A 27,986-nucleotide genomic window follows, 5' to 3' on the forward strand; every position below is an offset into this window, starting at 1 on the left:
TGTGGACAGAGAGCTATGGTTTCATTGCATTACACATGACAGCTAGAGACTGAGTGTGAACGAATGTGGCCATTTTTGTGTGTATTCCTAACGCTGCCTCGCTGAAGCAAAGTGTAGCGATGCTGTGTCCTCTCTCTCTCTCTCTCTCTCTCTCTCTCTCTCTCTCTCTCTCTCTCTCTCTCTCTCTCTCTCTCTCTCTCTCTCTCTCTCTCTCTCTGTATGTAATATATATATATATATATATATATATATATATATATATATATTTTTTTTTTCTTTCAAACTATTTGCCATTTCCCGCATTAGCGAGGTAGCGTTAAGAACAGAGGACTGGGCCTTTGAGGGAATACCCTCACCTGGCCCAATTCTCTGTTCCTTCTTTTGAAAAAAAAATATATATATATATATATATATATATATATATATATATATATATATATATATATATATATATATATATATATATATATATATATATAACTATATGTATGTATTATGCTTTATACATGCATTCCGCCAATCCTCAGAAACCTCACCGTGATCCATATGTACTCTGAAAAATCTTAACTAACCAATCAGTAACACAGTCACCTCCTGTCTCAAGAAATTAAACTGCAATACTATCCACTCCAGCCGCCAGTTCCACAATACCACCTCTCACCACTACCATCAGCCTACCACTACCATCATCTCACCACCACCATTAGCCCACCACTATCATCAATTCCCCATTACCATGAGCCCACCGCTACCGTGTGCCCCCATTGACTTCTGTCGCCCACTTCCCTACTCACCCTACTGACAGCATGATGTCCTTCAGATAAGCCGGAGGTGGAACTGGCGCTGGGACGGGCGTTGAACCCCGAGGTGATCAAGGAAGGGGACGACGTCTACTTCGAGTGTACCATCCACGCCAACCCCACCGTCCACCGCGTCACATGGTACCACAATGTAGGTTGTACACCCACCACACGAGTCCACATAGATAGCCCCACACCCACCTCTCAGTCTGTGCCCCAGTTATCTTAGTATAATCTTACTCATCAGCGTAGGAAAATTGCTGCTTTATCAGTAACAGTGTTTGTGTGGATGTCCGGTAAAGCTTCTGTGAATCGGAAATTATTAATACCATATGGTGACATTTCTCAAACCATCTGCTGATATTTCTCATACCATCTGGTGACATTTCTCATACCATCTGGTGACATTTCTCATACGATCTGCTGATATTTCTCATACCATCTGCTAATATTTCTCATACCATCTGCTGACATTTCTTATACCAACTGCTGACAATTTTCATACCATCAAGCTGAAAGTTCGTGAATGGCAGGTAGATGTTGGTAAGTGGACCAGAGAAAAGAATTTGTGTGTCTATCACGTGAGAAACTGACAACCCTCAGTCAAGGTTTATCAACCGATTTACACCAGATTAGCTCAGTAGGACACTACAGTCCCTTTTAAACAGGTTCAAATGATGGATAGTAAAGTCAATGTACCTCTCTCAACTTGATCGTCACCTCTGTTGGTCACAAACGACGCGTGAAGACGTGCAATATATCCTCATTTGTCCCCCTTCCCCCAGACCTTGGATTATGTCGGGTCGTGTAATGTACTGGATATGTATTATTACGTCTATACTGGGTGTGAATGAGGGATGACCATGACATGTGTGTCAGGGGACCAAAGCCACTGGGTGGTGATAGCTTCTGGTCACGCAAGAATTTTTTCAGTAAGATCTGGTACTACGGTTCTAGGTAACCTCACTATCCACACCCATACTTCACTGTCTCTGGTACCGGATGTATTTATCTTTTTTACTTCTTAGGTAAGTGTTGGAATAATTCTATACGTAATGATTGTATACCGTTTTTTTCTTGTCATGTTGGAAAGTGATATAACTTGGTGGTTTCAACCGCTAACTCTGCCACTCTCCTTAAGTGAACACTCTAACATTTTCCTCCTCAGGGGGAGCTCTTGGAGACCAACAAGAGCGCCGGTCTTCTCATCTCGGACCACAGTCTAGTGCTTCAGAAGGTGGAGCGTGGGCGTGCAGGCGTGTACACCTGTGTCGCCCACAATTTGGAAGGTCAAGGACGCAGCAATGCCGTTACCCTGAACGTTATGTGTGAGTTGCAGTTCCTGTTGTACCATTTCAATACAGCTTCTTTAACTTCTTACCATAGCGAATGTTTTCTGCTGTTTATATCACCATCATCTGAACTACACACGAACTACACCTTTTATTAACGTATTCTGCTCAGTTACAACGACAGACATTGAGCACAGTGGACACTGGACCTAGAACGATGCCTACGCAATATGGAGCTGACGTGGGAGACAAACAGAGGCACTTAACAACAGATGCTCAGAGCAATATGTAGTCTATTGTCCTGACTGCAAGATACATGGTGGAGCTATGTGGATTATCATCTCCATGAATACTGTTTTGGCGAATGTCTTGTGTACTGAAGTTATTTGGCTATTATACACCCTCTTATGCTGACGTCCGTTGCATGCAGTTTTGTGGAAATGTTGTCTCATAGAAATACCAAAATTTCGTATTAGATTTGGTATTCTGTCAGAAAACTTGAATAATGCGTTCATATTGCTGGTATCAGCAACCATATACGACAAAAGTGGAGACTCAAAATTATTTAGATTTGTTAATCATGCACCACCCAGCCATGGGCATTGCTTAAGGCGTGACAGTGACTCCTTGATTCGCTACAGACCCTTCCTTTATGCTGTTGATCCGTTTTTAGAATATGACAATGAAATGAGTCTTCATCTTGGTCATATAGGAAATAATTAACTAGGGGCGACATGGGGTTGATCTAAAGCTGTATGACGTTGATGTAAGTCAGGGTAACAGGAACGGACAATAATGTGAGTTTGATGTGTTTTCTGCGACAGTCGCGCCCGTGTGCAGCACCCCTGGGAGAAGGACACAGGGCGTGGCCAGGATGGAGAGTGCCAAAGTTGTGTGCCAAGTGGAAGCATACCCCCAGCAGGTGAGCACATCCCTTCTATAGGTATGCACATCCCTCTCTAAGTGAACACACCCCATTTAGGTGAGCTAACCCCACTCAGGTGAGCACATACCACTCAGGTGAGCACATACCACTCAGGTGAGCACACCCCACTCTGGTGAGCACACCCAACAATGGTGAGTACACCCCACCCAGGTGAGTACATCCCACTCAGGTGAGTACATCCCACTTAGGTGAGCAGATGCCACTTAGGTAAGCAGATGCCACTCAGGTGAGCACATGCCACTCAGGTGAGCACACCCCACTCAGGTAAGCACACTCCACTCAGGCGAGCACCTTTATATTAGGCAAGCTCATTACCTGAGAGTCATTGTTCCTCATGTGTTTATATACTGTACCTTCTTGATGTATGTTCATCTTATATATGTGTATATATACTGTACCTTCTTAATGTATGTTCATCTTAAGTTTTCTTTATTCATCTCCCAAAGATTCGGTCACTCGTGTATACGGAAAGAAAAAAGATTATCTAAGAATATTTATGGTATTGGAAATCTTGCCTCTTGCAAAGAAACAAGTCGTGTTTGGAAGGACTTGACATGGTAATGGATTCAAAAGTTTATTGGCACTGGGAGAGGAACAGATACCTACCACAATGGCCCATCATGCTTAAGTTACCAGCGATCACAGTCAATATGCGAGGCAGCTGCTTACTGAGTATTGCTTGGTCTCGCTAATGGAGGAGGGACGCCAACAGGTAGTTCTTGAGAGCAAAACCCAAGTAATACCTGTGGGCGGGAGAGGGTAAGAGAACAATAACTTAGCGTCGGGAAAGTGGATTAAAGTTTCAGATCAAGCTAAAAGAGGTGGTAAGTCGGATGGTAGTAGACGAATCACTCCAGTAAGTATATACATCTGATATACCATCTAGGCTGTGACATCAGTTTTCTATAAATAGAATCGAACCCGTCCTCTGTATGATCGGAGTAACTGGTGTAGTATGACAAACCATCAGTTTGTGAACACTTCTTTTTTTGTGTGGAAATTCATCAACCTACATAGTGTACACTTACCATGAGAGAAATTGCGTTTAGCCATTTTTCATTACTTGGGATGTTAAGATGAAAGAAAACGTAATTGAACCATTTTCTTAACACAAAATTTACCCGTTTTAGTCAGTGATATATCATCGCTGGATTCTCTGACCGTTTCGCCAGAGGACGAGATAAAGTATAGTTTTGTCAAAGAATTTTTCGTTTCCGTGGAGTTCACCCTGTCCCTGCTACTGAGTGAAGCGCAACCTTGTATGTAACAGGAACCCTGGATAAGGGATCCTGGGGTCAGCGATGAGGTTTGAGATAAACAAAAACAAGTTTATGTTTTCTAGTCAGTTATGATAAACACAAATTTGAATTCAGTTAACTGAAAATATGACGGAATTTCCGTCTTGTGTGAGTTTTAGTCGTCTTATGTCTGATGGTGCACACGCCTGGTGTACACACACACAAACTGTTCCAACAATCCTCCTGAAAGTTCAGAAGACGCGGCTGGTGTTACTTGAACGGCCCCTTACAAACCCTTCTTCTTTCTACGTAGATAACTATGACTTGAGATCAGATAATTCATAATAAGATGATCGTACTATAAATTTGTAATTTCATAATGACAATAAAAGTATCCACCGATCGTACGGACTACAAGATATCAGATCTTTTAAAATTTTACATAAAAAATGTTTTCATGTGACAAATATGATCTTGGCTCACCTGAACTTACGGTCATTAGGTCATGGTGATGACTGAGAGCCAGTTAGCGGAGTGAGATTACGTGGTCGAACGCAGCATTCTTCATTATGTTAATCCGTATTTTGTACAACGATCACGACAGATTAGCTTATTTTCATAACCCCTTGACCACCTAACCTTTACTTTGTTTAAAGCTGTTGGCATAAATAAGGTGTGATCATAACTGAAAATTCTCATTTATACTACTGTTATAGCAGACGCACTTTGTCATTGAGACAAATTAACTTCTGCTCCATATGGTATCACAACTTACAAACGCCCAACTAAAAAAGTACGACACACACACACACACACACACACACACACAAACACACATATTCTATCGTCACGGTATCATCGAAGATCCCGTTACTGCCTCTCCTTCAGGTCAACTTTACTTGGCGTTTCAATGGGTCATCTGAGGGCGAAGCATTGCCCCTGAAGGCCATCAGAACCCAGGGCACGTCTTCCATGCTCAACTACACGGCGTCCATGGAGCAGGACTACGGCACGCTACTCTGCTGGGCTTCCAACAAGATAGGAATCCAGAAGGAACCGTGTGTGATACACCTCATTCCTGCAGGTCAGAAACATGGTACTCACCTTCCCTTTTTCTTGTATTGGGGATTGAGGGATAAAGAAAGGAAGGAAGTAGAGATGACAGTAAGCTAGAGAGAAGAGTGAGATGATGGAGGATGAAGACATTATATGGAAGGAGCTTGGTCGCAAAGCAATTGAGGGAGGTCTGGGTATGGAAGAAGAGTCAGAAATTGGAAGACTTAAGTAAGGGAAAACTTGGGTAAGAGAAAGAACGTGTGACGGAAGGGAGGAAGAAGAGTAAAACCGCAGAGGTAATTGAAACTAGGAAGGATCACGGAAAGAAGGGAGTAAAAAGATAAGGAGGAGGAGGGAGAACATTTAAGGATGTATGATGACTGGATGTTTGGGTAAAAGAATGTGGTAAGGAACGGAGTAACGGTTATATGTGAAAGTGTGCAAGAAAGAAAGAATTCAAAAATGAAGAAATAGGCTTTGGGCGGAAAAACTTTGACAGAGAGACATCGAAATAGCAGTCAATCACAAGCCATAGAGGACAAGACTGGCAGAGGGAAGATACAAGGGTCTCAACGCAGACAGAACAAAGAAAGTACTAAAGACACGCAAGGGGTTGGGGGATGTGACATTAACAGTGTAAAGGGAAGAACAGATATGGATGAGTTCGACAAAAACAGGAATCAATGATCCTAGAAGATCGGGAAAGGATGGATACAGACGAAACATAGAGGACGTAGTGGTTTGAAGACTATGGGAGGACGATAAGGGTCGCATGGAGATGAAGGTTGACATGGTAAACATAAGACTGAAACTTGATAAACAGGAAGCGCCATTTCATGAAAAATTTTGATGTAACTGTGCTAAAAGTTTGTTTTCTAAATTGTTTCTTACATTTTTCATATGTATATATATGTGTGTGTGTGTGTGTGTGTGTGTATGTGCGTATGTGTGTGTATGTGTGTGTGTGTGTGTATATGTATATATATATGTATATTATCCCTGGGGATAGGGGTGAAAGAATACTTCCCACGTATTCCTCGCGTGTCGTAGAAAGCGACTAGAGGGGACGGGAGCGGGGGGCCGGAAATCCTCCCCTCCTTGTATTAACTTTCTAAAATGGGAAACAGAAGAAGGAGTCACGCGGGGAGTGATCATCCTCCTCGAAGGCTCAGAGTGGGGTGCCTAAATGTGTGTGGATGTAACCAAGATGTGAAAAAAGGAGAGATAGGTAGTATGTTTGAGGAAAGGAACCTGGATGTTTTGGCTCTGAGTGAAACGAAGCTCAAGGGTAAAGGGGAAGAGTGGTTTGGAAATGTCTGGGGAGTGAAGTCAGGGGTTAGTGAGAGGACAAGAGCAAGGGAAGGAGTAGCAATACTCCTGAAACAGGAGTTGTGGGAGTATGTGATAGAATGTAAGAAAGTAAATTCTCGATTAATATGGGTAAAATTGAAAGTTGATGGAGAGAGGTGGGTGATTATTGGTGCATATGCACCTGGGCATGAGAAGAAAGATCATGAGAGGCAAGTGTTTTGGGAGCAGCTGAATGAGTGTGTTAGCGGTTTTGATGCACGAGACCGGGTTATAGTGATGGGTGATTTGAATGCAAAGGTGAGTAATGTGGCAGTTGAGGGAATAATTGGTATGCATGGGGTGTTCAGTGTTGTAAATGGAAATGGTGAAGAGCTTGTAGATTTATGTGCTGAAAAAGGACTGATGATTGGGAATACCTGGTTTAAAAAGCGAGATATACATAAGTATACTTATGTAAGTAGGAGAGATGGCCAGAGAGCGTTATTGGATTACGTGTTAATTGACAGGCGTGCGAAAGAGAGACTTTTGGATGTCAATGTGCTGAGAGGTGCAACTGGAGGGATGTCTGATCATTATCTTGTGGAGGCTAAGGTGAAGATTAGTATTGGTTTTCAGAAAAGAGGAGTGAATGTTGGGGTGAAGAAGGTGGTGAGAGTAAGTGAGCTTGGGAAGGAGACCTGTGTGGGGAAGTACCAGGAGAGACTGTGTACAGAATGGAAAAAGGTGAGAACAATGGAAGTAAGGGGAGTGGGGGAGGAATGGGATGTATTTAGGGAAGCAGTGATGGATTGCGCAAAAGATGCTTGTGGCATGAGAAGAGTGGGAGGTGGGCTGTTTAGAAAGGGTAGTGAGTGGTGGGATGAAGAAGTAAGAGTATTAGTGAAAGAGAAGAGAGAGGCATTTGGACGATTTTTGCAGGGAAAAAATGCAATTGAGTGGGAGAAGTATAAAAGAAAGAGACAGGAGGTGAAGAGAAAGGTGCAAGAGGTGAAAAAAAGGGCAAATGAGAGTTGGGGTGAGAGACTATCAGTAAATTTTAGGGAGAATAAAAAGATGTTCTGGAAGGAGGTAAATAGGGTGCGTAAGACAAGGGAGCAAATGGGAACTTCAGTGAAGGGCGTAAATGGGGAGGTGATAACAAGTAGCGGTGATGTGAGAAGGAGATGGAATGAGTATTTTGAAGGTTTGTTGAATGTGTCTGATGACAGAGTGGCAGATATAGGGTGTTTGGGTCGAGGTGGTGTGCAAAGTGAGAGGGTTAGGGAAAATGATTTGGTAAACAAAGAAGAGGTAGTAAAAGCTTTGCGGAAGATGAAAGCCGGCAAGGCAGCAGGTTTGGATGGTATTGCAGTGGAATTTATTAAAAAAGGGGGTGACTGTATTGTTGACTGGTTGGTAAGGTTATTTAATGTATGTATGACTCATGGTGAGGTGCCTGAGGATTGGCGGAATGCGTGCATAGTGCCATTGTACAAAGGCAAAGGGGATAAGAGTGAGTGCTCAAATTACAGAGGTATAAGTTTGTTGAGTATTCCTGGTAATTTATATGGGAGGGTATTGATTGAGAGGGTGAAGGCATGTACAGAGCATCAGATTGGGGAAGAGCAGTGCGGTTTCAGAAGTGGTAGAGGATGTGTGGATCAGGTGTTTGCTTTGAAGAATGTATGTGAGAAATACTTAGAAAAGCAAATGGATTTGTATGTAGCATTTATGGATCTGGAGAAGGCATATGATAGAGTTGATAGAGATGCTCTGTGGAAGGTATTAAGAATATATGGTGTGGGAGGCAAGTTGTTAGAAGCAGTGAAAAGTTTTTATCGAGGATGTAAGGCATGTGTACGTGTAGGAAGAGAGGAAAGTGATTGGTTCTCAGTGAATGTAGGTTTGCGGCAGGGGTGTGTGATGTCTCCATGGTTGTTTAATTTGTTTATGGATGGGGTTGTTAGGGAGGTAAATGCAAGAGTCCTGGAAAGAGGGGCAAGTATGAAGTCTGTTGGGGATGAGAGAGCTTGGGAAGTGAGTCAGTTGTTGTTCGCTGATGATACAGCGCTGGTGGCTGATTCATGTGAGAAACTGCAGAAGCTGGTGACTGAGTTTGGTAAAGTGTGTGGAAGAAGAAAGTTAAGAGTAAATGTGAATAAGAGCAAGGTTATTAGGTACAGTAGGGGTGAGGGTCAAGTTAATTGGGAGGTGAGTTTGAATGGAGAAAAACTGGAGGAAGTGAAGTGTTTTAGATATCTGGGAGTGGATCTGTCAGCGGATGGAACCATGGAAGCGGAAGTGGATCATAGGGTGGGGGAGGGGGCGAAAATTTTGGGAGCCTTGAAAAATGTGTGGAAGTCGAGAACATTATCTCGGAAAGCAAAAATGGGTATGTTTGAAGGAATAGTGGTTCCAACAATGTTGTATGGTTGCGAGGCGTGGGCTATGGATAGAGATGTGCGCAGGAGGATGGATGTGCTGGAAATGAGATGTTTGAGGAAAATGTGTGGTGTGAGGTGGTTTGATCGAGTAAGTAACGTAAGGGTAAGAGAGATGTGTGGAAATAAAAAGAGCGTGGTTGAGAGAGCAGAAGAGGGTGTTTTGAAATGGTTTGGGCACATGGAGAGAATGAGTGAGGAAAGATTGACCAAGAGGATATATGTGTCGGAGGTGGAGGGAACGAGGAGAAGAGGGAGACCAAATTGGAGGTGGAAAGATGGAGTGAAAAAGATTTTGTGTGATCGGGGCCTGAACATGCAGGAGGATGAAAGGAGGGCAAGGAATAGAGTGAATTGGAGCGATGTGGTATACAGGGGTTGACGTGCTGTCAGTGGATTGAATCAAGGCATGTGAAGCGTCTGGGGTAAACCATGGAAAGCTGTGTAGGTATGTATATTTGCGTGTGTGGACGTGTGTATGTACATGTGTATGGGGGGGGGGGGTTGGGCCATTTCTTTCGTCTGTTTCCTTGCGCTACCTCGCAAACGCGGGAGACAGCGACAAAGTATAAAAAAAAAAAAAAAAAAAAAACTGTGTTACTGAAATACTGGTCAGCCGATGTTTGTACTGGGCAAGTGGCAGTTGTCTGAAAGCAAAAGATGAAATATTAATCACACATTTTTTTGGAATATGCTAATTTTATTGGAAGAATGTCGAAGAGAGGTTATCTATAAACTTGAAATAAAGACCTTCTCTGAAGTCAGAAGACAATTGAGCACCAGTACTAACACGGACAGCTGAAACGGTAAGCGCACTATGCAAGGCGCTCTCCTCAATACATACTTGATGTGAAGATCAAAACCACCGATTGAAGTTCGAATTTTAATGCATTTGGCACTAAATCCTTGTAGCCTTTTTATTGTGCATACAACTGTAGAAGAGGGAGGAGTTGAGAATGCATGCTCGTAGGGTCGCAGCACGATACTAACTAGTGCCAGGCATGAGACCGGTGCTGTAGCAATGTAACGTGAGGCATAACGTAGTTCTTTCACCATAGCAGATGTTGCTGCGTAAGTTTTGTCCCTTGACACAAGAGTCATAGCATTTCTCATATGTCGTGTTATGATACAGGTGTCTATTATAATAAATGTATCGATATGACTCGGGTGCACAGTGACACAGGTGTCTTGAAAATGTGTTACTTTGTGATATCTAACGTGGATCGTGAGATAAGGTGTACTGTGGTACAGATTGCAGAGACGTGTCAGATGCTGTGATACTCTTGTGGTGGCGTGACATGTATGTTGGCGTGATGCGGGTGTGCTGGTATGATTAGGGTGTTGAAACGTGACAAGTCTCGTGATGTGACGAGTGTCATAGAGTGACAGGAGTGCAGGATATGTATCGGCAGAAACCAACGCTTGACGTGTTACCTTGACAGGTCCTCCAGACCCACCACGAAACTGCTCCATCGCGAACCAGACAAGCGAGGCGCTGGTGGTAGAGTGTAGTCCAGGCTTCGACGGTGGGCTGCCCCAGCACTTTGTGATGGAAGCCTGGGATCAGGGCACCCTCCTCTCCAACACCACCAGGTGCGTTTATACTCGCAAACTCTCAACTTCGTCTTGAAGATATAAGTAAATATGTAATGAAGAGCGGGGGGCTGGAAATCCTCCCCTCTCACTTTTTTTTTCAATTTTCCAAAAGAGGGAACAGAGAAGGGGCCCAGGTGGGGATATTCCCTCAAGGGCCCAGTCCTCTGTTCTCAACGCTACCTCGCTAATGCGGGAAATGGCGAATAGTATGAAAGAAAGAAAGAATGTAATGAAAATGCTGTGAGTGATGAAACTCAAATTTATTACTAAAATTTTCTTTGATGAATTTCTCTCTCTCTCTCTCTCTCTCTCTCTCTCTCTCTCTCTCTCTCTCTCTCTCTCTCTCTCTCTCTCTCTCTCTCTCTCTCTCTCTCTCTCTCTCTCTCTCTCTCTCTCTCAGATATATATATATATATATATATATATATATATATATATATATATATATATATATATATATATATATATATATATATCCCTGGGGATAGGGGAGAAAGAATACTTCCCACGCATTCCCCGCGTGTCGTAGAAGGCGACTAAAGGGGTGGGGGGGTAGAAACCCACCCATCCTTGTAGTTTAACTTTTTAAAAGGGGAAACAGAAGAAGGAGTCACGCATGTTTGAGGAAAGGAACCTGGATGTTTTGGCTCTGAGTGAAATGAAGCTCAAGGGTAAAGGGGAAGAGTGGTTTGGGAATGTTTTGGGAGTAAAGTCAGGGGTTGGTAAGAGGGCAACAGCAAAGGAAGGAGTAGCACTACTCTTGAAACAGGAGTGGTAGGAGTATGTGACAGAGTGTAAGAAAGTAAACTCTAGATTGATATGGGTAAAACTGAAAGTGAATGGAGAGAGATGGGTGATTATTGGTGCCTATGCACCTGGGCATGAGAAGAAAGATCATGAGAGGCAAGTGTTTTAGGAGTAGCTGAATAAGTGTGTTAGCAATTTTGATGCACGAGACCTGGTTATAGTGATGAGTGATTTGAATGCAAAGGTGATTAATGTGACAGTTCAGGGAATAATTGGTGTACACGAGGTGTTCAGTGTTGTGAATGGAAATGGTGAAGAGCTTGTAGATTTGTGTGCTGAAGGACTGGTGATTGGGAATACCTGGTTTAAAAAGCGAGATATACATAAGTATACGTATGTAAGTAGGAGAGTTGGCCAGAGAGCGTTATTGGATTACGTGTTAATTGATACGAGTGTGAAAGAGAGACTTTTGGATGTTAATGTGCTGGGAGGTGCAACTGGAGGGATCTCTGATCATTATCTTGTGGAGGCAAAGGTGAAGATTTATAGAGGTTTTCAGAAAAGAAGAGAGAATGTTGGGGTGAAGAGAGTGGTGAGAGTGAGTGAGCTTGGGAAGGAGACTTGTGTGAGGAAGTATCAGGAGAGACTTGAGTGCAGAATGGAAAAAGGTGAGAGCAAAGGACGTAAGGAGAGTGGGGGAGGAATGGAATGTATTTAGGGAAGCAATGTGATGGTCTGCACAAAAGATGCTTGTGGCATGAGAAGCGTAGGAGGTGGGCAGATTAGAAAGGGCAGTGAGTGGTGGGATGAAGAAGTAAGATTGTTAGTGAAAGAGAAGATAGAGGCACTTGGACGATTTTTTGCAGGGAAATAATGCAGATGACTGATATATGTATAAAAGAATGAGGCAGGTAGTCAAGAGAAAAGTGCAAGAGGTGAAAAAGAGGGCAAATGAGAGTTGGGGTGAGAGAGTATCATTAAATTTTAGAGAGAATAAAAAGATGTTTTGGAAGGAGGTAAATAAAGTGTGTAAGACAAGAGAACAAATGGGAAAATCGGTGAAGGGGGCTAATGGGGAGGTAATAACAAGTAGTGGTGATGTGAGGAGATGGAGTGAGTATTTTGAGTTTTTTTTTAATGTGTTAGATGATAGAGTGACAGATAGAGGGTGTTTTGGTCGAGGTGTTGTGCAAAGTGAGAGGGTCAGGGAGAATGATTTGGTAAACAGAGAAGAGGTAGTGAAAGCTTTGCGGAAGATGAAAGCCGGCAAGGCGGGGGGTTTGGATGGTATTGCAATGGAATTTATTAAAAAAAAGTGGTGATTGTGTTGTTGACTGGTTGGTGAGGATATTCAGTGTATGTATGGCTCATGGTGAAGTGCTTGAGGATTGGCGGAATGCATGCATAGTGCCATTGTACAAAAGCAAACGGGATAAAGGTGTGTTCAAATTGCAGAGGTATAATTTGTTGAGTATTCCTGGGAAATTATAAGGGAGGGTATTGATGGAGAGGATGAAGGCATGTACAGAACATCAGATTGGGGAAGAGCAGTGTGGTTTCAGAAGCGGTAGAGGATGTGTGGGTCAGGTGTTTGCTTTGAAGAATGTATGTGAGAAATACTTAGAAAAGCAAATGGTTTTGTATGTAGCATTTATGGATATCTGGAGAAGGCATATGATAGAGTTGATAGAGATGCTCTGTGGAAGGTATTAAGAGTATATGGTGTGGGTAACAAGTTGTTGGAAGCAGTGAAAAGTTTTTATCGAGGATGTAAGGCATGTGTACGAGTAGGAAGAGAGGAAAGTGATTGGTTCTCAGTGAAAGTCGGTTTGCGGCAGGGGTGTGTGATGTCTCCATGGTTGTTTACTTTGTTTATGGATGGGGTTGTTAGGGAGGTGAATGCGAGAGTTTTGGAGTGAGGGGCAAGTATGCAGTCTGTTGTGGATGAAAGGGCTTGGTAAGTGAGTCAGTTGTTGTTTGCTGATGATACAGCGCTGGTGGCTGATTCGGATGAAAAACTGCAGAAGCTGGTGACTGAGTTTGGTAGTGTGTGAAAGAAGAAAGCTGAGAGTAAATGTGAATAAGAGCAAGGTTATTAGGTACAGTAGGGTCGAGGGACAAGTCAATTGCGAGGTATAAATGGAGGAAGTGAAGTGTTTTAGATGTCTGGGAGTGGATTTGGCAGCGGATGGAACCATGGAAACTGGTGAGTCACAGGGTTGCTATGGTTGCTAGGCTTGGGCTATAGATAGGGTTGTGCGGAGGAGGGTGGATGTGTTGGAAATGAAATGTTTGAGGACAATATGTAGTGTGAGGTGGTTTGATCGAGTAAATAATGAAAGGGTAAGAGAGATGTGTGGTAATAAATAGAGTGTGGTTGAGAGAGCAGAGGAGGGTGTATTGAAATGGTTTGGTCTCATAGAGAGAATGAGTGAGGAAAGATTGACAAAGAAGATATATTTGTCGAAGGTGGGGGGAGCGAGGAGAAGTGAGAGACCAAATTGTAGGTGGAAGGATGGTGTGAAAAGATTTTGAGCGATCGGGGCCTGAAAATGCAGGAAGGTGAAAGGCGTGCAGGGAATGGAGTGAGTTGGAACGATGTGGTATACCGGGGTTGACATGCTGTCACTGGATTGAACCGGGGCAGAGGCGTCTGGGGTGATCCATGGAAAGTTTTGTGGGGCCTGGATGTGAAAAGGGAGCTGTGGTTTCGGTGCATTATGCATGACAGCTAGAGACTGAGTGTGAACGAATGCAGCCTTTGTTGTTTTTTCCTAGCGCTACCTCGCGCGCGTGCGGGGGAGGGGGTTGTTATTTCATGTGTGGCGGGGTGGCGATGGGAATAAATAAAGTCAAACAGTGTGAATAATGTACATATGTGTATATATATGTGTACATTGAGATGTATAGGTATGTATATTTGCGTGTGTGGACGTGTTTGTATATACATGTGTATATGGGTGGGTTGGGCCATTCTTTTGTCTGTTTCCTTGCGCTACCTCGCTAACGCGGGAGACAGCGACAAAGCAAAATAAGAAATATATATATATAATATATATATATATATATATATATATATATATATATATATTTTTTTTTTTTTTTTTTTTTTTTTTTTTGCTTTGTCGCTGTCTCCCGCGTTTGCGAGGTAGCGCAAGGAAACAGACGAAAGAAATGGCCCAACCCACCCCCATACACATGTATATACATACGTCCACACACGCGAATATACATACCTACACAGCTTTCCATGGTTTACCCCAGACGCTTCACATGCCTTGATTCAATCCACTGACAGCACGTCAACCCCGGTATACCAATTCACTCTATTCCTTGCCCTCCTTTCACCCTCCTGCATGTTCAGGCCCCGATCACACAAAATCTTTTTCACTCCATCTTTCCACCTCCAATTTGGTCTCCCTCTTCTCCTCGTTCCCTCCACCTCCGACACATATATCCTCTTGGTCAATCTTTCCTCACTCATTCTCTCCATGTGACCAAACCATTACAAAACACCCTCTTCTGCTCTCTCAACCACGCTCTTTTTATTTCCACACATCTCTCTTACCCTTACGTTACTTACTCGATCAAACCACCTCACACCACACATTGTCCTCAAACATCTCATTTCCAGCACATCCATCCTCCTGCGCACAACTCTATCCATAGTCCACGCCTCGCAACCATACAACATTGTTGGAACTACTATTCCTTCAAACATACCCATTTTTGCTTTCCGAGATAATGTTCTCGACTTCCACACATTCTTCAAGGCTCCCAGAATTTTCGCCCCCTCCCCCACCCTATGATCCACTTCCGCTTCCATGGTTCCATCCGCTGCCAGATCCACTCCCAGATATCTAAAACACTTCACTTCCTCCAGTTTTTCTCCATATATATATATATATATATATATATATATATATGAGAGAGAGAGAATGTGAAAGGTATCTAACATGAGAGAATATATCTACGAAGAATTGGAAGAAATTTTCCGTCAGTTATCATTTCATATCAACTTTCGTCATTGACAACTAAGCGGCTGTTACCAGAAAGCAATCATAGGGTAAAGGGCTAACTAACTACTAATGTAAATGGTCACAGCTGGTGTCAACTTCGACAGGTGGTGGCTACAGCTGCAGATGATTGTAATGGCCACAACTGAGGGGATTAGGTAAAGGTGGTGGTAACGATCATAGATGATGGGAGAAGTAATAACTGATTGTACTGGCCGAATGTGATGGTAGCGGTCACAGCTAATGAACTGGCCAAAGTTTTTGTAGTTGTTAGAGGTGACGGTAGTACCCTCAGCATATGAAAGTCACTACCAGTGGGATTGGCTACTGCTGATGATAATAACCAAAGTTGTTCTTAGTAATCACACAAAACATCAGTGGCTACAGCAGATGTCATATTTGACGAAAGCTGGCAATGATTTGCCAAGGCCAGCTTTAGTGATCATTGCTAGTTGTGCTTAACCAAGCCTGGGAGAGTGGCCACAAGTGGGAAATGCTCGAGCTGTGGTGGCGGCCACAACTGGTAGAGATGATCACAGTTGGTGGCAATGGTGACCATAGCTTAAAGCCGTTAACCTAGCTTGTGATAATGGTCAGAGTTTGAGGTACTAATGAAAATAATTGATAACACTGGCTACACCCAGGTATTGGTAACAGGTGGTGATTTTTATAAACAGTGGTTGTAGCTACAGTTGGTGATAGTGCTAGAGATGACAGGATCAGCTGCAGCTGATGGGATATCCACAGTTGATTACAAAGGCATTTATGGCATGTGTCACTACGGATGACGGAAGCCATCCAACTGGTTGCAGTAGGACTCGCAGCTGAAAGAGCCATGGATGGAGTTCATTTAAGCAGATGTTGAAAACAATCACAGGATCGTCAATACTGTCTTGAAATATAGAGAAGGAGGAAGGAATGTTTGGTTTTTATCTGCTGAGGCATAGCTGTCATATGTTGGTGGATGGGTCGATTACCAGCCTGTCTCCTCCATCATTGCAGGTTTCTGCTCCTGGCATGTGTATGGCATCGTTCAGGACTAGGTTAGTGAACCTGCTGATATCTATAGATTTCACGAAACCAAGGTCATTAAGCATACTGACAGCGCTACTTTGCTTTCACTATGAAGACCTTATGTCTCCTGATATCTCTAAAATCTACATTAGAGGTCACTGAAGTTTCCAGAACCTCTTTACCAAATAACCATATCTTGCGCTATCTCTAGCTTACGCTTCATGTGGCATTAGACTTTACGTTAACTTATTTTCTACCTCGCAAGGCTACTAAACTTGTTGATAGCTTGTTTCTCCAACAAGATATTTTGCCATCAAAAGCTTAATGCCATAACCAATTTGTTCACTATCTGATTACTAGTCTTTGCACCTCTTGTTAGACCCTTACTAATCTGTACATCTGCTGTTAGAACCATAATACTCTCTACACCTGCTGCTGTCAGAACCTTACTAGTCTCTACACCTCTTGCTGTTATGACCTTATTGGTCTCTACACTATATTGTGTTAGAACCTTACTAGGATGTGCACCTCGTGTGTTAAGAACCTTACTAGCATGTACACCTCCTGATGTCAGAACCTTATTAGTCTGTATACTTGCTATCACAACCTTACTAGTCTGTATGCCACTTACTGGCGGAACCTCACTTGTCTATAAGCCTCCTTCTGTAGGAATCCGTGGCAGAATATCTTGAAGATCACTAACATTGATCCTTCCGGTGGTAACGAGTGAAGAAAAAGTATTATTTTTGATGCTACTTCTTGTCATGTTGAAGTTATTACGTCTAGAAAGTCTTGAGTTAACCATCAAGACAAACGACATTTATCCTGGCTCAGACGACACTTGACGGTAAAGAAATCCCCAGAACTAACCTTTTTATATTTTCAGTTTGATGCTTCAAGCAAAAATCCTAGTTTTCTTCGTGGAATTGTGCTCTCTGGTTGCGACAGTTTTATATTTTCTTAATATGCTTATTTTCACGACAACATGACCTATGTTAACCGTGATCACAGGTATAAGGGTCTGTGGCTATGAATTATCTCAACAGTTCACTGAGTGGAAACAGGTTTCTCCATATCTAAGAAAAAAAGTTGAGAGTTTCTTTAACTCCAACCATTTTGATATCAGTATTTCTGGCGGCAGTTTTCTCTTTTTTTCATACGACTGAGCTTATTCGAGCGACTATGCGATATCAGTGTACTTCAATCGTTATTTCATTGGGACCATAAATTATATTAGATTGAAACTTATACCAGTGTATCCAGGGATTAGATTTCTAGATCATTTCCATTTAAACTCGTTTTTGGTGTTCGTACTTTACGGCTCATTTTCGGAAACATTGTTGCTATTGTTCCAGGCCAGTGCTACTTGCATGACTCACAGATCTGTTTTCCCATAGTTTACTACGCTGTTTCTTCCTTGTATCAGTATTATCTCTGTACCTCAGGAGAAGAACACAGCATCACACCGGAACGTATTTAAACAGTAGTTTTACATCAGAAGCCATTTTCTTTCGATTTCTTTACGATCCATTTTCGTGCTCCTAGACATTAAACAATGTATTAGAGGTTTTCTTATAGGATAGCATTAAATCTCTCTCTCTCTCTCTCTCTCTCTCTCTCTCTCTCTCTCTCTCTCTCTCTCTCTCTCTCTCTCTCAAGCTCTCTCTCTCAAGCTTTGTGTGCTAGCCCTACCTTTTGGCAAAATTTCACAAGTACTTTTTCTTTCTCACTCTCTATCAACGCCCTCTACAGGATCGAACCCTGGCGAGCTAGCGCGTGATTCGCTAGCTAAGAATCATGCACAGACCTACCAGAAAGAGAGACTCTGATTAATGTAACAGTATTTTACGTTTAAGACTTGTTAGATCTGTTCGACGTAACGCCTATCCATACAACAGTTCCACTAACATCACACCCGGTGTTTCCGCGCAGTGGTAGCCATCACTGGAAAAGTTGCAGAGCCAGTGATGTGTGTGCTGTTGACTGTTGACCATCAGTGCTTGTGGTAAGAGAGGTAGACAGCGGCTCTTGACCAAGCGTTCCTTCCCATTCCCTTATAGCCTTGCACCGGAGTTCGTAGTGCGTGGGTTGGAGGCCGGCATGGGCGTCACCCTCAAAGTGCGCGCCACCAACAACCGTGGACAGAGCGCCTCCGTCACCCTCGAGGCAGACATCATGAAGGTGGCAGAGAAACGCATGGGTGAGTAACCTCAGTCTTCCTGTGTGGTGCCCTATAGGTTAGAAGGTGAGTATGGTGCCCCAGCGGTTATACGGTAAAGATAGTGACCTATCTGTTTGACTGTTAGTGTGATTAGTCAGACTGTGAATGTGTTATACCATTGATTAGACGCAGAGTATAATGCTCCACGTGTTTAGACGAATGTTCTTCCTCAGTGATTAGACGGTTAGTGTGTTAACCGCAGTAGGAAGATGGAAAGTGCTCCAACTGGGTACAAGGTGAAATATGGGGCCCTACCGTATAGGAGACTGACGTGCCCTCTAACTGAAGGTTAGGTTACGCTTCCAGCGAGGATGTAGTGCCTTCACTGTTGATACTGACCACAGTTTCTCCAGCAGGCGTGGAACAACTGTGAATATGATACACATGTTCTTTTAAAAAGTAATAACTCGGTGCGCTTGTGTTCCATGAAGTTCACAGTTCAAAACACTTTTAAAGTTAGCTTGTTTTTCGTAAGCTGTCTAAGTTTGTGTAACATTTGTGTTGAACCATTTTTGTTTGACTAATTTATTACCACTTATTTTGATCCTGTCTGAAGTTTGTTCCGAGACACTCCCCCAGAATGTCAGCTGAATAATTTCTGGCACATTAATCAAAGTTTCCTTCGAATATCATTGAAAAAGTTCCTCTAGTACGTCCGTTGAAAAGGTTTCCGACTGTAACTTGCAGTACTTTAGCAGAAGACAACCTCAGTGTGACTAATCCTACTCTCATGAATGTCAAATTATTATTATTGATCTGACTAACGTTCTCACATCTCCCTGCCACAGGCCCTCCTGAAGAGGTCTTCGTTCCTCCCGTCGTGGGTGCCGTTGTGGGCGGTGTTGGCGCGGTGCTCCTATTGGTGGTGGCAGGGCTGGTCCTTACGCACTACGCCCACCGAACCCGCCCGCAGAACCACACTCCGAAGACTGAGTCTCCGCCCACACTCACTAATGTATACGTGGGTGACGGTAGCGGTGACGAAACGCGCACCCTGACCAAGACTGGCAACCCGGATGTTGTCAGGGGCACAGGTGAGGACCAAGTATTGTAAGGTCAGGAGTGTGGGTGTAGTCGGATGTAGACAAACAGTTACCACACGTATCCAGTCTGGAAACTTTGGACTTAGCGATGCCTCACAGGGAGCTGAAGTACACACCAGAGCTTGTTCGTGGTCGACCGCTCTTTTTTGTAATGCCTTTTGCCAGAAACCCTGTCTGTCATATCTGGAAAGTTTTCATTTTTCATAAGAAATGCTTAGACAACCCAGCGTCTCCAAGTCTTTTAAGGAAGTTATCTTGAGTGAGAAGTGTCTCTGAACAAGTTTCTGTTGCCTCGTGATAGTGAGAGTGACGTTGCAGCAGTGGACAATCCTTCCTTATCTTTGTTCATTGTATTCTTGACCATTTCCACCATGATAACACTGGCTATGCTTGTTCACTAAATGCTCTCCGCATGATTTCGTACCGGACTGCGCCCCTAGTAACTCTGAGACCATTGCTCCAGTTTGTTACAATTCTCTCATATTTCCAATCTGTCCCCATTCCCCAACACTCGATGTGTAGCGCCAGCCTGGCCCCCAACTCTGTGTTCAACCATCCTGCAGCTTCAAATCCCTACTTCTAGTGTGTCTCGGCGTACCCGTAACTTCAATCTGATCCCCAGCAACTTATTCAACGATTTTGTAGACCTGGTCAGATACCATCCCCAGTGTTTTTCAGCGCTTCAGCAGTCTGTCTATCTCGAGTTGATCTTCCCAGTCTGACTCGGTCGGGCTTCAGGCATTGGAAATACCTGCTAAAGTTCCACTGTAGCCCCATCTTGCCCCAGCACCCGTCATAACCCCCTTGTTTTGCTATAACGTGCCACAGTGAGTTGCTGACAACAAATACCAGTCTTAGTTATCAGTCGCGCTGTTCTGAGGCATATGACACCAGAGACGTATTTATATCTGCAAATATTTTGTTTGATAAAAATAAGAGATGGTCAGAGAACCTATTGATGTTTAAAGTTATCCTTTCAGTCATGTCTGCTATTTCTAGGATGAAAGTCTTGCATGAACAATTTTACAGAATAAGCTTCCGCTGACCCTTAGGTGAGGACCCGGTGTGTGGTCAGGATCACATGTGAGGAGGACCCGGTGTGTGGTCAGGATCACATGTGAGGACCCGGTGTGTGGTCAGGATCACATGTGAGAACCCGGTGTGTGGTCAGGATCAGTGAGAACCTGGTGTGTGGTCAGGATCACATGTGGGGACCTGGTGTGTGGTCAGGATCACATGTGAGGACCTTGTGTATGGTCAGGATCACATGTGGGGACCTGGTGTGTGGTCAGGATCAAATGTGACGACCTTGTGTGTGGTCAGGATCACATGTGGGGACCTGGTGTGTGGTCAGGATCACATGTAAGGACCTGGTGTGTGGTCAGGATCACATGTGGGGACCTTGTGTGTGGTCAGGATCACATGTGAGGACCTTGTGTGTGGTCAGGATCACATGTGGGGACCTTTTGTGTGGTCAGGATCACATGTGAGGACCTTGTGTGTGGTCAGGATCACATGTGAGGACCTTGTGTGTGGTCAGGATCACATGTGAGGACCCGGTGTGTGGTCAGGATCACATGTGAGGACCCGGTGTGTGGTCAGGATCACATGTGGGGACCTTGTGTGTGGTCAGGATCACATGTGAGGACCTTGTGTGTGGTCAGGATCACATGTGAGGACCTTGTGTGTGGTCAGGATCACATGTGGGGACCTGGTGTGTGGTTAGGAACACATGTAAGGACCTTGTGTGTGGTCAGGATCACATGTGAGGACCTTGTGTGTGGTTAGGATCAAATGTGGGGACCTGGTGTGTGATCAGGATCACATGTGAGGACCTGGAGTGTGGTCAGGATCACATGTGAGGACCTTGTGTGTGGTCAGGATCACATGTGAGGACCTCGTGTGTGGTCAGGATCACATGTGGGGACCTGGTGTGTGATCAGGATCACATGTGAGGACCTGGAGTGTGGTCAGGATCACATGTGAGGACCTTGTGTGTGGTCAGGATCACATGTGAGGACCTTGTGTGTGGTCAGGATCACATGTGGGGACCTGGTGTGTGATCAGGATCACATGTGAGGACCTGGAGTGTGGTCAGGATCACATGTGAGGACCTTGTGTGTGGTCAGGATCACATGTGAGGACCTTGTGTGTGGTCAGGATCACATGTGGGGACCTGGTGTGTGGTCAGGATCACATGTGAGGACCTTGTGTGTGGTCAGGATCACATGTGAGGACCTTGTGTGTGGTCAGGATCACATGTGGGGACCTGGTGTGAGGGAAATATCAGAACCTGGTGTGGGGGAAATATCGCCGGTGAGGACTGATGTGTGGTAAGGAGTATAGATAATGGTCAGGGATTGTGGAACAACAGCCAAGGACTGTCCAGGTGTCCTTTTTAGCAACACAGGTGTGTAGGTGCTCACGTGCACTGATTACCACAGGTGCGTCGCAGGTTACGAGTGCATAGTTGTCTCCCTCGTTAGATGTACTAAGCAGCACAGTTGTGTCTGTGGTCATGGAAATTTCTGTCGTGTGAAACTATGGTGAATGATTTTTTTTTTTCCAGGCTGATAATGTTTATGCGATAAAGCCCTCTTAAAAATATGGGTAACATTTTACGGTGTATGTTATATAGGAGAGTTTTTAATTTGCATTTTAATTAGTCATTTTTATATGAGTTTTACATAAAATATTGGGGACACTTTTTTCTTTTTTCTACGGCTGCTGCAAGCGGTACGTGACGTGAGTACGTATTCTTTATCAATTTGCCTTCTAATGAGACATGTATAGCTCAAGCGCCTGCCGATGTTGGGGCTGACTATGGTGTGGCGAGGCTATCAAAGCATTAGTGCTAAGATGTTAGTATACTAACGTGAGACTAGGTACGTTAGTGTGAGGATGAGTATACGAGTGTGAAGCACTGTGTATAGTGGCGTGAGGAAGTGAGTACTCTGATTTAATACTCTGAATAGTACATACATTTGTGTGAGGCAAGTGCGCACACGATTAAGGTTTAAAGTAAATTCGTTTGAGGCTGTAATGTTGTTATCAACGGTTTCTGCGTGCATATGAATGTATATGTGTGTCATCACAACTTGTTATTACTATAGTACAGGGAGAGAGTTTTACAATCGCGTTGCCCCAATTCAACCTTATATATAAGTACCGGGTCTTTTGCTCTTATATGTGTGCGTGTGGGTATGTGTTACACACATGTTTGGATGTGTAAATCCTTCTTATAGAATGAATGTACATTAACGTTGGACTGAGTTTTTAGAGCAACAAGTCTTTACATTGATGCTGTGTATACACTAGAATTGTCCTGTATGAGTTATAATGGTAGGTAGGTATAGTTACCACTTACTTTCATGCATGTAGCAATTAGAACGGGAATCCAACCACTCACGTTCTAGCTACAGACTGAATCTAAAGTGATCGACCGGTACAGAAACATTGACATCCTCACTCGTCAATTAGCTTCGTCTCCAAGATGGTATTTTCTCATGAAGGTGAAGAAGACATGGGCGTGGAGGAGGCCGTGGGGATGGGAGCGCCGAGGTGCGTGGAGGCGGTGGCTATCCTTCAAGGCAACAACGTGGCAGGGGTCACCACTACACTACCAGACCCGCACAAGGTGAGGCCTGCCGAGTCCCAGGATAAAGGGCCATCAGCTCCCCACTCCTCTTATCTTCAAATAAGCATACAATGATTGTTGTTTTCGTTCAATGACGTAAAAATGCTATTACAATTAGATACGCCAACATTCTCGAGGAACTCTTTGTCTCTCCCCACACCCCCACTCACCATATGTTCTCTACAAAGGGAGATGCCAAATGCCTCTTTATTGCATCCTCGATAAAATCTGTGCTCACTTCACCTATACATGTAGTATAAGTCCATCTTCACAACATCCTTGTGTTCACTATACCCACACCTTCATTACAACTTCATTTATATGTCAGGTAAAAGCCATTGTCAGTACACACTCTTCACTATCTCCTCAACGTCACTATGCCCCGTATCTTCCATACATTTTCGACACCATTCACTTTTGAGCTAATCCTTACTGGTTAAGTCAAAAGCCGTCTTCTACACATATTCCTTCGCTACACAAACTCATCTTCACCATCCTTTGGTCTTTACTACACCCTTGACGCCAATAGCCTTTGAGCCAAACCTTACAGGTCAAGTCAAAAGGCCGTCCTTAGAAATCTCATTTTCACCCATTCCTCATCTTCACAACACCCTCATCTTCACGACACCTTCATCTACCTTATATCCTGGACACTACTTATCTTCAGTAAAGATGCATTTGATCAGACCCTTACAGGTCAGATCAAAAGCTTCTTCACTATACATAGGAAAGCTGCTAATTGTTCAAAACTTTATTAAAAGTTATAAAAACCTTATTTGCGGACAAACGTAATATTTCTTCAACTGTATCACTAACCTTTGTGCTCATTACGGAAGCTGAAGCAAGCAAATTAACCAATACACCTTCGAAAATCCTGAATTCATTTCAAAGGCCATCTTCAGATTGTTATCTTCACTCTGTCTTCATCTTCACTGCAAGTGTATGCCTTATGTCAAAAGCAATCTTCACAACTTCCTTATCACTATCTTACTGTAACGAAATCTTCATCTTCACTGCACCATCACAATTACTACACCATTTTTATAGCAGCTTTTTTATACTTATATCTTCATTGCACCCTCGATACTACCTCCTTTTAGCCTTTCCTTTATGGCAAGATCAAAAGCCATCTTCAGTACACCCTTATCTTCATTGTACTTTAACTCTCATAACCCTTTTTTAACTAGAGCTTTGTTTTCGCTATATTTCCATAGATCAAAAAGGTACTCTTTCCTTACCCTTCATTTATATTGCACTGTCATCTTGTCAACATTCCCATCGTCACTGCACCCTTAACTTCACTACAGTCGTATAGGTCAGTTCGTTCGCCATCCTCAGTATACACTGATTTTCACTGCGCCTAATTTTCACATTCTGGCGTACACTACATCTTCATCTTCATTACATTAAATTCTTAACTTCAGTTGACGGCAACTTTAAACTTCCCTACATCATTATCTTCACTAGTTTCTGCGGGCGGCCTTGATCTAATGGTGATCATTTTAGGGGTCACGTGTCAAAGGCCAACTTCCTTACATCCTCATCTTCACTAAACTAAATCTCCACTACACCTTGACACCGTTTACCTTTTACTTGAACCTTACGAGTTGATACCAAGGCCATCTTTGGCCATGTTGGCCTTTCGCTTATCTCTTACTGGTCACACGTCACTATCGTCACTACACCCTCATCTTCACCACAACCTTGACATCGTCTGTACTATAGTGAAGATGCATATGATCTAACCAGTGTGGATTGTTAGAAAAATTAAGAAAGGAAATGAACGGAAAGTGACAAAAGTTTTCATGGTTCCCTCCTTCAGAGGGACACAAAATTCAGATTACAATACCTCCATTTCACTTTCAAATTTGATTATTATTATAATGCACTCTCAGATTGGCCGGCAGAAGTCTAATTATTCCTACATTCACCGGCCACCTTTAGATCATTATTGTTTTCATTTTTAAGGTAAATTGTTTGCACTTATCGTCTGACAGACTTAGTTGTTTCATGACTAGCTACAGCAGAGTACCAGACAACACCTCCGTGCATGCGCAGTGCATAGAATGATTGAAGTGGGATGTAAGTAAATTAGTGAAATACGTTAAATTTACCTTGATTGAGAGTGTGTAATAAATCACTTTAGATGGATCAGAAAGATGGATGGATAGCTGATGACAGATTCCTTAACACGAGTTGGGAAGAATTCTGTAAATAACTATTATGCCTTACAAAGGTATAGGGGCATAGGCAGTATATATCACTTTATCGTTAAAACAGTGAACACAGATATGTTCATGTAATCAGTAACATGTAGCTACCTGTATTTCAGGGAGTGGACGTGGAGTACGTGGAAGTAGTGTCGGGAGCTCCTCTCAGTACCACCATTAGGCGTCGTGAAGACCCCGTCGTATATACTAGTATCGCTCCACATCCCTACCACCCCTATTCTGCCCACGCTGCCCACATGCCACAGGGAATAGTGGACCCAAGGGACTATGGACACGATATAACTGAGGCTTGCATGCCCACCACAACTTCCCTGCATGACTTGGCGGGCGCGCTTCACCCTGTTCGGGGTCATCATTCTTCCCAGACGCCCACAATGGGTCGAGACGAGAGCGTCAGTGTATACGGGACGCTACGTCGTGGGGGAGACAGGATGCGGGAGGGTGGTCCCCCTCACCCCCGAGCAGTGGGCACCTTCTTAGCCACAAGTCACCAGGAGAGTGCCGTCTAATCACCAGCGCAGAGTTAATTTCCCTCACCTCCATTATTCCGCTTGTCGGCCACTCTTGGCCCAACGTTCTCATATATATAATAAGGACTTGCATAGCATCTCGTCTCCAAACAGCCGCACACTGCCACCACTTTAGCAGTTGCACAACTCCACCGGTCTTACAACATCCTCAAGACGAGCTCTCAGAAAAGCAGCCATGTGGCCACCGTCTCCGCTTGAGCCACTACCGTCTTAATGAGATGATCGCATGTTTCTGGTCAGGTTGAGAGAGATGATATGGGAAAACATGAGGCGCTCAGGGAAATGTGTACTACATCTTAAGTAACGTGGACAGAGTGATCCGTGTAAATGCTTGTCACTGTCTCCTCAGAGTTCTGTAACACTTTCGGAGGAGGTACTATCTTGTCGTTTTAGATAAGTACAGCTCTTGGCAGCCACTATCTGCATCCGGTCCTCCCGGGTATGATGAGTCTAGCCCTTGGTAGTCCCTAGATTCATCAGAACTTTCGGATACCACCACCTTGGGCAGCTATTGGGCGGAGAAAGTGTGAACGTAGGATTTCTCAACTTTTTTAAGGTTGATATGGCGATTTTAAAGGAATCCAGGTGCAGTGAGGGAGTTACCCCGGAAAACAGTTCTCGTCAGTGACTGTTACTGAAGGTTTTCACAGAGGCCGTGTATCACTCGCCCCGCTCCCTTCTTTCTACATTGCTGGAACTACTGACAGTGTTAGTAAATCTAAAAACTTAATGTCATTAAATCTAGCAACTGGCTCGTTTTGATGATATGATCAAGTGCCAGGCAGTTGTAAGTATAGTTTAAGAACCTCATGATAACAAACAGGAATTTTGTGAAGACAGACTACGGGATTATAACTTAGCATCGTCAGAGAAATAATGAAAATGTAAAAAAATTTATGGTACTTAAGAAGTGTGTTCCGCTCTTACGTTTTTCTTTGACAACCACAAGTACACAAGAAATAGTTACAATTGGTGGTGCAAACCATGGAGTGGTGACTTTCTATAAACAGTACCTCGCTGAATGATCAAGGATTGGAGAAGGGCATAAATGATTGAAAAGATTACTTCAGTATGTTTTATACCAAGCCCTTGGCATATGAATAATATGCACACTACAATATTTGAGAATGTTTTTATAGAGAAAATTGTACGCATTATTTACTGCCTGTTCTCCCTTATTCCATGTGTAAACATATCACTACTGCTGAAAATGAACTGTTAATGACTTGCTTTATTTGTGGGCGCTCCAGGACCACGGGACTCCTGGGCATTGTGTGCTAGGACCACGAGACTCCTGGGACATTGTGTGCTAGGACCGCGAGACTCCTGGACATTGTGTGCTAGGACCACTAGACCCCTGGACATTGTTCTGCTAGGACTACGAGACTCCCGGACATTGTGTGCTAGGACCACGAGATTCCTGGACATTGTGTGCTTGGACCACAAGACTCCTGGACATTGTGTGCTAGGACCACAAGACTCCTGGACATTGTGTGCTAGGACCACAAGACTCCTGGACATTGTGTGCTAGGACCACGAGACTCCTGGACATTGTGGTGTACCCTGCTGCAGGTATGGTGACTGTGGTGTGCCCTGCTGCAGGGTATGGTGACTGTGGTGTGCCTGCTGCAGGGTGTGTTGACTGTGGTGTACCCTGCTGCAGGGTATGGTGACTGTGGTGTGCCCTGCTGCAGGGTATGGTGACTGTGGTGTGCCCTGCTGCAGGGTGTGTTGACTGTGGTGTACCCTGCTGCAGGTATGGTGACTGTGGTGTGCCCTGCTGCAGGGTGTGTTGACTGTGGTGTACCCTGCTGCAGGTATGGTGACTGTGGTGTGCCCTGCTGCAGGGTGTGTTGACTGTGGTGTACCCTGCTGCAGGTATGGTGAC

The 27,986-nt window shown here is 43.8% G+C and overlaps 1 protein-coding gene across 2 annotated transcripts in view; it reads left to right on the forward strand.

The window, feature by feature from the left end:
- LOC139755833 (nephrin-like) overlaps positions 1-27,487 on the forward strand; it is a 237,367-nt gene extending 209,880 nt beyond the window's left edge. The window contains exons 8-16 of one of the 2 annotated variants that reach the window (XM_071674438.1): positions 821-951; positions 1,969-2,128; positions 2,917-3,014; positions 5,165-5,372; positions 10,506-10,656; positions 18,497-18,636; positions 19,446-19,691; positions 23,213-23,337; positions 25,670-27,487. In XM_071674438.1, coding sequence (XP_071530539.1) covers positions 821-951; positions 1,969-2,128; positions 2,917-3,014; positions 5,165-5,372; positions 10,506-10,656; positions 18,497-18,636; positions 19,446-19,691; positions 23,213-23,337; positions 25,670-26,077 — 1,667 coding nt within the window. In that variant the 3' untranslated portion in view covers positions 26,078-27,487. The remainder of the gene's footprint in view (positions 1-820; positions 952-1,968; positions 2,129-2,916; positions 3,015-5,164; positions 5,373-10,505; positions 10,657-18,496; positions 18,637-19,445; positions 19,692-23,212; positions 23,338-25,669) is intronic. The other variant, XM_071674439.1, reaches the window with a different exon arrangement.
- Positions 27,488-27,986: the final 499 nt, after the last annotated feature.

This window comes from Panulirus ornatus, chromosome 20 (genome assembly GCF_036320965.1).
Source record: "Panulirus ornatus isolate Po-2019 chromosome 20, ASM3632096v1, whole genome shotgun sequence".
NCBI lineage: Eukaryota > Metazoa > Arthropoda > Malacostraca > Decapoda > Palinuridae > Panulirus > Panulirus ornatus.